The sequence below is a fragment of the Falco naumanni genome, chromosome 10 (genome assembly GCF_017639655.2).
Source record: "Falco naumanni isolate bFalNau1 chromosome 10, bFalNau1.pat, whole genome shotgun sequence".
Taxonomy (NCBI): Eukaryota; Metazoa; Chordata; class Aves; order Falconiformes; family Falconidae; genus Falco; species Falco naumanni.
In genome coordinates, this window is record NC_054063.1 from 5,571,468 (window position 1) to 5,583,150 (window position 11,683).

The 11,683-nt window shown below is 43.0% G+C and overlaps 1 protein-coding gene across 3 annotated transcripts; it reads left to right on the forward strand.

The window, feature by feature from the left end:
* Window positions 1–892: 892 nt before the first annotated feature.
* Window positions 893–3,128, forward strand: KCNJ11 (potassium inwardly rectifying channel subfamily J member 11). Of its 3 annotated transcripts, none has more exons than XM_040609826.1 (2): window positions 893–1,331; window positions 1,503–3,128. In XM_040609826.1, the coding sequence occupies exons 1-2, from the start codon at window positions 1,255–1,257 to the stop codon at window positions 2,455–2,457; spliced, it is 1,032 nt and encodes a 343-aa protein (XP_040465760.1). In that variant the 5' UTR covers window positions 893–1,254; the 3' UTR covers window positions 2,458–3,128. The 3 variants fall into 3 exon arrangements, with proteins under 3 accessions (XP_040465760.1, XP_040465761.1, XP_040465759.1); XM_040609827.1 differs by having other exon boundaries at window positions 894–1,286; XM_040609825.1 differs by having other exon boundaries at window positions 894–3,128.
* Window positions 3,129–11,683: the final 8,555 nt, after the last annotated feature.

An 11,683-nucleotide genomic window follows, 5' to 3' on the forward strand; every position in this document is an offset into this window, starting at 1 on the left:
TGAAATAGAAACAAATACCTAAACCAAAGTAAACACATGAATGGGAATGCTGCATTTAAACAGTGGAGCAGCCACATTGGAGTGTTTTTAAATAATGCATCTTGTCACAAAGACACATCCTTATAGGTAATGTATATGTATTTATAAACATGCAGACATCATACTGCCACACACAGGTTCCAGCCTTCTGTCTCCTTTTATTGCCTCTTCTGGTAATTTTGATGTCTGTCTGGAAGTTCATGTCCCTGTGGGTTAACCATTTGTGTCCAGATTGTTCTTTGGCAACTTTTACTCCTATTTGGACAGCAGACATTTTCCTGAGCAGTCACAGCTCATATTGTTTCATGAGCTCCTCCTTTTAGAAAAATCCTTCCCTAGTCATGGCAAAATAACTCCAGCAAATTTGCTAAGTGGGACTGAGACCCTTTCATTGCAGGTCTCTGATTAACCATTATGTGCTTGGATTTGGCCTCTTCAAGGCCATCTCCTATCAATGCCTGCCCTATCTATTAGATGAATGCCTTCCTCCTACTTAAAGAGATGTGCAGGTGAATTTCTGGATATTTTTTTAATTATTATTATTAAAGATTTCCTTTTAGAAAATCTCCTTACCATTTTGTTTTCTATTTCACAGAATAATCGCCTAACCTGAAACCACACCATCCTACAAAGTAGGTGCTGCTAATGGAAGGCAGCCAGGTACTGGCAAATATTTACAGAAACCGTGGCCCAAAGCCCGACCTCCTCCTTCCTCAGGGAAAAAAAAACCATAATGAAAAATAATTTGAAAAAAAACTGAGGTAAAAAAGGTAAAGAAACGCACTTAGCGCACATCGGAGAGCAAGCCGGGACTCGGCTCCCCCTTCTCTCCTCAGAGGGCTACGCTGAGGAGCGGCGCCCAACCGTTTTTAACCGCCTGCCGTTGCGCCCGTTACCCAACGACCGTGAGGTGGAGGCGCGGGCGGGAAACACCTCAGAGCCCCTCTCCCCCCGCCTCGGGCAGCCTGAGGGGCCGGGGCTGCCTCAGAGACCGCAACATGGAGGCCAGGAGCGACCAAGACCGGCCCCACAAGCCGGGTCCGGCGTACGGGTCCGGTCTCGGTCGCTCCCGGCCTCGGAGACGCCGCCTCCCGGCTACGGCAGGGGCTGCGGCTGCGGCGGCGGCGTGTCCCCCCCCCCCTTCCCGGCTCCCTCCCTCGGCGGAGCGGCGGCTGCATGGGGCGGCGCTGAGCGGCGGAGCGGCGGCGGGGAGCCATGCTGTCGAGGAAGGGGATCATCCCCGAGGAGTACGTGCTGACCCGGCTGGCGGAGGATGTGCCGGACCATGCCCGGTACCGTGCCCGGGAGCGGCGGGCACGTTTTGTGGGCAAGAACGGTGCCTGTAACGTGGCCCATAAAAACATCCGGGAGCAGGGGCGCTTCCTGCAGGACGTATTCACCACTCTGGTGGACCTCAAGTGGCCCCACACGCTGCTCATCTTCACCATGTCCTTCCTCTGCAGCTGGCTGCTCTTTGGCATGGTTTGGTGGCTCATCGCCTTCGCCCACGGGGACCTGGACCACAGCACCCGGCTGCAGCGTGAGAATGGCGAGGGGGCGGCGGGGGCCCCGGCTGGCTTCGTGCCCTGTGTGACCAGCATCCACTCCTTCACCTCTGCCTTCCTCTTTTCCATCGAGGTGCAGGTGACCATCGGCTTTGGGGGACGCATGGTGACAGAGGAGTGCCCAGCCGCTATCCTGGTGCTGATTGTGCAGAACATCGTGGGGCTGGTGATCAACGCCATCATGCTGGGCTGCATCTTTATGAAGACCTCACAGGCCCACCGCCGGGCCGAGACCCTCATCTTCAGCAAGCACGCAGTCATCGCCCTGCGGGAGGGCAAGCTCTGCTTCATGCTGCGGGTGGGTGACCTCCGGAAGAGCATGATCATCAGTGCCACCATCCGCATGCAGGTGGTGAAGAAGACCGCCAGCCTGGAGGGGGAGGTGGTGCCCCTCAACCAGATCGACATCCAGATGGAGAACCCTGTGGGGGGCAACAGCATCTTCCTCGTCTCCCCACTCATCATCTACCACGTGATAGACAAGAACAGCCCCCTCTACGACATCTCCCCTCTGAACCTTCACCACCACGAGGACCTGGAGATCATCGTCATCTTGGAAGGGGTGGTGGAGACCACCGGCATCACCACTCAAGCCAGAACCTCCTACCTGGCAGATGAAATCCTCTGGGGCCAAAGGTTTGTGCCCATTGTGGCAGAGGAAGATGGGCAATACTCTGTGGACTACTCTAAATTTGGCAACACAGTGAAAGTGCCCACCCCTTCATGCACTGCTAGGCAGCTTGAGGAGGACAAGAGTATTATGGACACCATGCCATTGTCCCCTAAAGGCACAATAAGGAAGAGGTCTGTCAAGCTAAAGCCCAAGTTTACCATAAGCGATGATCCTTCCTGATGCCTTTGGACTGGGAAACTCAGGCCTTTGTGTCTGAAAAATCTCATAAACTCAAAACACTGAGGTGGCCTCTTACTTTTTTTTAAATTCAGGTTGGTAGCACAAGGTATGTTCTGGTGTTATTTATTGTGGGATAAATCTAAAGCTAATTATATTTTTTTAAAGGTGTGAGAGATTTCAAGCAGCACTGGGAGTAGAAAAATCACGGTCTGCAGCTTTAAATTTCCATTCAGACTGTCCTGTTTAATTGCATGATCATTTTGCGTTGATTCATCTGCAGGTAATGATATATTTTCTCAAAGAATAAATGTATATTTATCCACAGAGACTGCATTACTTAGGGTCTTGCAGTGTCCTCAAGTCAGTAGTTTTTAACTGTTTTTTTCTAAGTTGAACAATCAATATAGCAAAATATTAATAATAAATAAAGTAGGCTGGATTTAAATGATAACAAAAGGGTCAGGTAATGTTACGTATGACACAAGATCAGATCTGAAAGTGTCTATGTATTATACTCTACGTCTCAAAGAAATTAACTGCCGGATTTGCTTCATCCATATTGTATGGTATGGAGCCACTCCTGCTACATGCAATATGAAATGGATTTGAATATTTACTTTTGTTTATTTTAAAACTCTTTACACTTCCAAAATAAAACATTCAGGAATGCCTTTTTGGACTGTACATTTCTGATAGTAAGCAATGCTTTGCCTTTAAAAAGAGTAGCAGATAGTATACAACTGATATTAATTATCAATAGGGAAAAATCCGTGTTCTGATTTCTAAAAGAAGACAAGTAATGTCCCCTCTGCCCCGAGCCACATGGCCATGGGATACTCAGTAAGAAAATTAATCTCTCCTTTAGGCCAGAGCAAATTGTGTTTGATTCAGGGTCTATTCATAGAATTAGTTATTTTAAATGAAAGAGCAATGCTGAATGCTGAAATTATATCTGCATGCAATAGGCAAAACCTTTCTCTCCTTTCCCTTCTGTCAAAGAAGTTGAGGGTTTTGTGCTTGGGGAAAGAAGGGATGTGTAAGGCCGTGTGGTCACTTCTGGGGTGCTGTGTCACAAAGCATACACCTGCTGAGGAAATTACTCCCTTTCCATTTACACCCTGACTTCCCGACACAGCCGGTGCCTGTCTTGGTTTTTAGCTGAAATCAAGATCCTGTATTTACCGGCAAACATGAAGGAGCCATGCTCACCCCTTCAGTTCCACAGTGGTGATAGGAGCAATTCCCCTTAGCACACTCCTGCAGATCCTCTGTCTGCAGATATCAGTAACAGCAGCAATTTTATTTCGATCCAGGGTTATTAGGAGATAGCAGCAGTATTAACTACAGTGTGCTATTAACAGGGCAAATTGCCACTCAAGTGAAAAAAGGTAATGTTGTCCAAATAAAACCTAAATAAGCATCACAGAAGTGATCCAACACCTGGTTACATAAGCTGTGCAAAAGAGGCACAAAGTTACTTTCAACTTCATTATTCGAAGAGCTTCTAGTATCAAGTTCTTGTGTGTTAGGTAGTTCATGACAGGTACCTAAAATTCGTGTTGGCAATAATATGGCAAATTTTTGATGCCTCGTCAGTGTAACAATATGACAAACTCATTCAAAAGTGTGACAAAACTTCCGTATTGACTATGGAATATTTTCAGGCATCTATAATAAAATGAAATAATGTTTGGGTGAAACCAAAGGTTGTTTTAAAATGATGAAATAGTAGCTATGTTTTCAATATTTATGTATTTCAGTTTTATGAAGATCTGTATCAGCATTATCAGGCTGCCTGTTAAGAGAATAAATGCCTGTTCAGTTTTCAGATTCCCAATACACCAATACTAGTCTGTGAACAGCTCTGAAAATGTGATATGCGTTTCACAATGAAAAAAAAAACTAGCATTAACAAGTAGCCAGCAAAAAAAATTGGAAAGGCACATTTTACATTTGTAATGATAAAAAAATCCTATTTTTAAAAATAGGGAATGATTAAATGCCTTTGATGATTAAATTTCTTCTGTAAGACTGAGTCTAATTGTCACATTATTTTCCAGCTTTCCCATTTACTGCCTCTATTCCATCTCCCATCACCCATCAAAGGGGCACTGACAGTAGAGCTATTTGCATTTCCTAGACACCTTTGTTCCTTTGAAAGTTCATTGTTCTTTATCACTTGTCACAATACCACTGCTCTGTTCTTACAGTGTCATAGACAAAATACTAGAATTAGCTTTCCAGCGACTTGAAATCGTTGGCTTCTACATAGTCTCTTTAGTGCCTTATTTCAATGTGTAAAATACACCTTAAGGCTCTCGCACAAAACCTCTTCAGCTCTGGTAGCATTTTAAAGCTCTTTTCAAGATTTGACCTAAATGTAAAGCAGCTTGTGCAGCACTACCGTGCAACTATTTTCAGGAACTGATGCAAGCTTTTTTTCCCTCGGAAATCTGTGCTACAGAGAGGTAGAAAATTCTCTTTGTTCACTGGAGATGGGAGGGGAAAGACAGGAGCTTGCGTATGCTGGGCTGCTTTCAGGACCACTTTTTATGTCACTTCTTTGACAAGAATCTGCCTAATTTTCTGAAGTCTTGCAGTAAATAGGTATCATAATATTATGAGGAAGGCAGGATTTGTACTTTTAACATCACCATAGTGAATTATTTCAATCAAAGTGTTGGTGATTTTGAATCTCAGGGTTCTTGTGATTTTAAATCCTTCTATTCTTTGACCATTTAAAATATTCAGGAACATTTCAGGGGCAGAGCAAGGAAGAAGTGTATTTATTTTGAACTAGATGTGTATTTATTTTGTACTAGGGATATTACTTCTTTGTGAGGATCCTTTCATTTTGTCATTTAATACAAAGTATTTGGGAACACAAATATCTGAAACTGTTCCTAAAGTTGTACTTCTGCTGACAACCCTCATTCTCTGTGGAAAGGTTCTGGAGAAGGCACCAATGATACCATTTGACGTAGAAAAGTTCTTATTCTTAGCAATGAGCAAACACTAAATTTTCCATAGTTGAAATCCAAAGCGAGTGGGCTCTTGAACCTTCTCTCTCAGCCTACATCGGCTTTTTGGTAGGTGGTACCGCCTCTGGGATGCTGCCAAACAGCTCAGGGGAGTGTGCTGTGGCTCCCTCCACTGCTACCTCTCCACATGGCCTCTGCACAGAAACCAGTGTGAGGGAAGCTGGAGGCTACGTGCTAAGGGATTGCCCTGGCTGAGGGGAGGGCACGGACACAAGAAGTGGGGAGCTGTAGGTTTTGTAATGACCTGTTACTGAGTTTAGGTTGTGGCAGAACTAACTGTGTCCATGGGAATTGCCTTTCACGTACTTCAGAGTCTGGAGACCATTATCAGTTTATACTCGTAGTTCACACTGTTTAGTGCATTCTAATTGGAGTTTGTTAAACTATTTGGATCGACAGAAGGATAAGCTTATTAATCAGAAACAGAGACTGAAGAACCCTTATGTTATATGCCATAGTTTTAAAATACTTGTAGTGACTGCTGGTGAGAACGTAGCCTGCCGGGCATATCAGTTTCATGTTGCGTTTCCTAATGAAATCAAGTGATATTCATATACAAAATTAGAGTATAACAAGGTCTGACTTTGTCTCTTTATCCCCCAAGGCACTTGATAAGTATAGTATTATAGCGGTGTACTTCAGTAGGACAATGTCCCTGTAAAATAGAAAACAGAATTGAACTCAAGAGGCTGCATATTGAGGCAAAAGAGGGTCACAGACACAAAATAAATACATTTAAAATCCACAGGTGACACAGTGGGAAGTCAGTGTCAAGAAGTAATAAACTATTTCCTTTTGAAGCCCTTCTTACCAGCAAAGCTGTGACAATGTTGAGGTGAGAGATCAGAGACCTAAAAAGCAGATATGAGGGGCTGGTGTAAAAGGCTTTAACAAGGGCAAGGTTTATGCGCTAGCATAGATCAGCAACAGGGTCACTGTCAAAATTCAGTCCTCCCTGTAAGGCGAGACTGCCGGCTGGGCATGAGCAGCATTGCTCAATCCAGCGGGTAAATATTACTGCGTGTTGAGCAAGGTACAAGTCACAACAGAGCCCTGCTGGAAGCAGTGTTAGGAGGGCTTTGTGGTGACTGATTCTTATCGTTAGTTATTTATTAATAGTTAATAATATCAATCTAATGAATAATTAATAGCTCTTTGGAAAAAAAAATTGTTTCTTCATGTTTTCCTTCCTCTTCCGCTCTTTCTTTGTACATCATCCACCCTTAAGGGTAATTATTGTGGGTCTGCTGGCACAGATTGTTTTGATTTGGGATAAAGCACAAGAGTGTTTTGGGAAAGGAAACACAAAAATAAAATAGATATTAGAAACCCAGAAACCTCTGTGAAATTGCCAAGCTTGCAACTTTCACAGTGATTCCTTGTACAAAGCATGGAAATATCTATTCCTAGGAACCTGGTATTAATAAACTACCATAGATTATTCCCTGGTGTTCATTTTGCAGGTTCCTGTGGAAGGGAAAGTGGTTTAGCTCTTCAGGTTAGGGTTAAGGGAGAAGAGAAGGTTCAAAATCACTGCATTTTAGCCTCCCTGGTTACACCTTTCTCTCAAAGTCATACTGGTGGTGTCACTGAAAACGGGCAGGGTCAGTGCTCTTTGCAATGCATGTTCCCATGGGCCCCGCATTTAGCCAGGGCCAGCTGCCCCCTTCCAAGGCAGACATCTCAAACCCAACATCCCTGACCCAAGGTTCCTGGAAGGGAGTAGAAAAGTCCCACCTATTTCATTAGATTTTTGGATCAAAGGATGTAATCTGCCAACCTACTGAAAGCATGTGCCACAGCAGAAAGGGATTTAGTCGGTGCTGCCGACCTTACTGAATCAAAGCTGCTGTTTGAGGTGAGAAGACCCTTGTGTGAAGGTGGCCTTGGGTAAGGTGGACCAGAGCGGGTGGTGGGATGTGCGCTTAACATGGCTGGTGACTGTCTTAACTGCCTGTAACAAATGACTCAGCGTACTATTTTTGATTCAGCAACAGGAGAAAGATATGTGATACAAACCTCCACACCTCCCCAAGGAGAACTATTAAAAGAGCAGAAGACATTCTTGAGAGGCTGCCGATACTGCTGCCTCCATCCTGCTCTCAACACTGCTGGGTGCCTACAGAGGACGTATGCTGCATGTTTTTATGGCTTATGCCCCTATTTTAATACATAGTGTGACTTTAAAGAATCATCACACGGGAATGACTCAGTTTAAAAGTGATTTTCGAAAATCAAAACCCACAGCCCCTTTTCACAATTTTCCCCTGTCAACCTTTGTGCCTGGTGGACTTACTGAGTTTAAATGTAGATAGCAACTGTGAGAAGTTTCCCAAGCAGCTCCCTTACTGCAAAGCTAAGCAGCCTTAAATAAGCAATTCCATCTGAGCTGGAGGGACCCCACAGCGGATTGTGTCTCTTCTCCTCTCACAGGAGCTGGCACCTGCCCTGGCAGCAGGCATTGAGCACCCCATCCCATCCCTCTTCCCCTGCTGCTGTAAGGGTGGCAAGATCCTGAGCTGGGAGCAGGGCTGCCATGTGCTATAGCAGTAGGTGAGAGCCACACTTTTCCTTCCCAGGGTGTTTTTTTGTTCATTTGCTATTTTAAGTAGCAAATACCTGTTTATTGCTTTGCATTTATGTTTTCTCTGCTCAAGAGAGGGTAGGCACAGTGTATAAAGAGCATTATTGTCATTATAGTCACAATAATGTTATTCCTGAGCAGAGCTGAGGCATAGAGATTGAAAGCAAGCATCAATGCTAGCAGTAGGAGCCCTTGCCTTCAGTGAGCTTCAAATCAGGTCCCAGTGTTAAATCCTGGGCCTTTAAATCCAGCCTTGCCAGGGGGTTCATTAGCACCAGGATTTCCATCTCAGGGCTGGGCACCATTAGGTTAATGGGGTGGGCAGCTGACCCAGATAGTCCCTGATGGTGCTTTTGTGGCAACAGTAATGCTGTTTCCTATGTTTTAAGTTAAAAGTCTCCTTCTGCTTCGATATCTCTTGGGAACCTCTTCCTGTGCCTTGTGAAAAAAATCTTGATTTGTTTCTTTTTCTTTAGTATGAGACAATGTGGCCCATGTGCATATTGTGTAATTCTATATGCTGAGGGGTTTGAATGACTTGAACGTTTATGTCATGGTCTGAGATCAGCCTGCACTGTTTGTCACATACTGGAAAGAAGGTTGTAGTGAGATGAGTGTCAGTCTTTTCTCCCAAATAAAAACCAACAGGACAAGAGGAAACAGCCTCAAGTTGTGCCAAGGGAGGTTTAGACTGTCTATTAGGAAAAACTTTTTCACTGAAAAGGTGGTCAAGCACTGGAACAGGCTACCCAGGGAAGTGGTTGAGACCCTGTCCCTGGAGGTATTTAAAAGGTGTGTAGATATGGCACTTATGGACATGGTTTAGAGGTGGACTCAACAGTGTTAGGTTTGTATTTGGAGATATAGTTATTGGACTTGATGATCTGAAGGGTCTTTTCCAACCTAAATGGTTCTGTGATTCTAATTTCTTGCTGTTTCCTGGTGGGTGCATACAAGTAACGGGGACATTTTCTATACCCTGTCTTTGCCCCAGATGCATTATTTCAATTTAGTTAGCTCTACTCTAAAAAAAGTTAGCAAGATAATGCTTCTTTCATTGGATGGGTGGAAAAGAAGAGCAGGAAGATTGGTGTGTTCTTGCAAAATGTATGGATTTTGTTGTAGCAGAGTGCCCAGAGAGCAGCTTCCTCATGTAAAATGACAGTAGATTTTGACCCTGAGGGTAAAGGAGCTACCCTGTGCAGCCATCCCCAGCGATGTTTGAGAAGATGACTAGCACTCTGTGGGCGTGCTGATCACTGAATACGTGAGGGTGGCTTGATTTGGAAGAACTAATGGCTGGCTTCGCCAGCCACAGAAAAGCTCATGCTTGCTAGGAATTTATCTAGAATTATAGGCAGTAAACAGGTATTTTTCCAAAGGCAGTATCTATCTTTAGAAATGTCTCTGTAGAAAGTAGCCATTATTTTCTCACAGATTTCCTCTATCAAGTGTTGTCTAGACATCCGTAGCTGAAATCTTTACACTCAGAATCTACCTGCTTTACTAAATGGATGCATTTGATAGTGACATTTAAGGTTTACATTTGAAATGTTGCTCTTTCGTGTTTTGTTCTTTTAATTGCAGCAAAGTTGTTATTCCTTTATTGGATTTTTTTCCTACTTATTTTGTTCGTTACTGTACATAGCCTGAGAAATATGTCACTTCTTTTGTGTTCTTGAACAGCATCTGCTTAAGGAGAAAAATAGAAAGTTCCACAGCATGGCATAGCCCTTTGACCCACAGTCAGAACTCTTAAATTATAGTACTACCATTCAAGATAGTTCAATGGTATCACAGGTGTTTCTACTGTTATGTGCAGATCTGTTTTCACTGAGTCTGTTTCCTTTGTTAAGGGGAGCTCTACTGAGTCTTAAAATATAGGTTTCCTCAAAAGTTTCATATTCACTAGGAACCTCACATCTGATCCTAAATTCTTCGCTCTGCTTTTCTGCTTTGCAAGTTACACAGGAGATGAAATCAGATCAGTCCTCATAGTCCTTATTTTCTGCTTCCTCCTCAGTTGGGAATAGTCCCTTAAACCTGGCAACTAAACTCACCCTGTTTCTGTTCCTTCCAGATACGCAGCACTGAAGTGCCACATCCATGCTAGCCTTTTATCTTCAAAGTGGGAACTGCTTCTTGGCTAGATGAACCAGAATCTTTGATTTTATGTTTTCAGAGAGAAGAGGATAAAGGTCTTGGCACCAAAGCCACTCCATAAATGTGTTATGTTGCCCGAGTGGTTTGTGTTCTACTAGTAAAACTGCAATTTTTACTTTTCGCTGATGTTCCATAACATTAAATAACTACCTGAAGAGACTAGTATAAGTACAAGACTCCCTGCCTGCTTATTCTCCTTGTTTGGACTTGGCCTTGAGGTGACCCAATGTGTAACTGTTGAATGCCTAAAAACCTTCTCTGTGAACCTCTGTCTGGACTGTCAGAGATCTCTTGCTGCCTTCTTCAGGTGACATCCATTTTTAAAAGAAACAAAACTAAAAATAAAATCTTTGTTTAACAACTACTAGTATTATCTTGAAGACAGCTCCTTTGGTGGTGGTGGACAATATGCACCCTGCGTTTCTTCCCCTTTTACACACGTATTGCTAATTCTACACCTGGAGTCCTGTAGGAGATATAGGGGTGTGCAGCTGCTGCATAAGCCATCCTTCACTTGCCATACCTTCCAGAGATGTTCACCTGGTGAGGCGAGAATCATGCCCAGGAATGTTGTTATCAGAACGGCCTTTATAGTTTTGTTCTGCTTTAAAACTAATACTTAAGATGTTCTGTGTGGCTCTGACTTGCAGTCAGAGACAGTTTATTAGTAGCCCTGTTAGGTTCTTCTACTTTGTAGAAGAAATAAAAGTATTTATGATAGTAATAATCTTATACTGATGTATCGTAGAGTTAATGCATCCATATGAAAATCCACAATCTTGTATTAAAACATATTGCCAAATTTACACCAGTCCACAAAATTGTTAGTAGCGTGTTGTCATTACTCAATATTCAGTCATCACTGGTTTTCACATTGACTCTTGGAGAAACTACCAAAGTGTGCTAAATTCAACCGGTGTCTTCTTACTGACTTTAAAAAAAAATCTGGATGAAGTTCACAGAATGCCTGACTAAAATGGTGTGCTGGCACTTGTACTACTTTTTTTTTTTTGAAACAGTTTAAATACAAAAAAAGAACCAAAACCAAACTGATGAGCATTAGTTGAGAAGTTTGATTTGATCCTTAGTGAATCATAGGGGGGAAATTCTGTTAGGTCATTTTTAAAGTTCACAGTGTAGCTGTAGCTCATTCAGTGCATAACTGTGGGATGGAAAATTTGATAATTTCCACATTTTTCTGACACACAGAAATACTCCCTTAAAGTTATAACCTTCTTTAGGTAAGACTCCAATAAGTTTGTGGGATGTCTTATTCCATTTTCCAGCCACACTAAAAGAAGTGTGAGTATTTGCAAACTAGTATCCAAATTTAAACTAACTTAAGAAATATTAATTAATATTAATATAACTAATATTAAGAAATAACAAACAACAATAAAACAATAGAGTTTACCTGCAAGGTCGAGTTGAAAGGCTT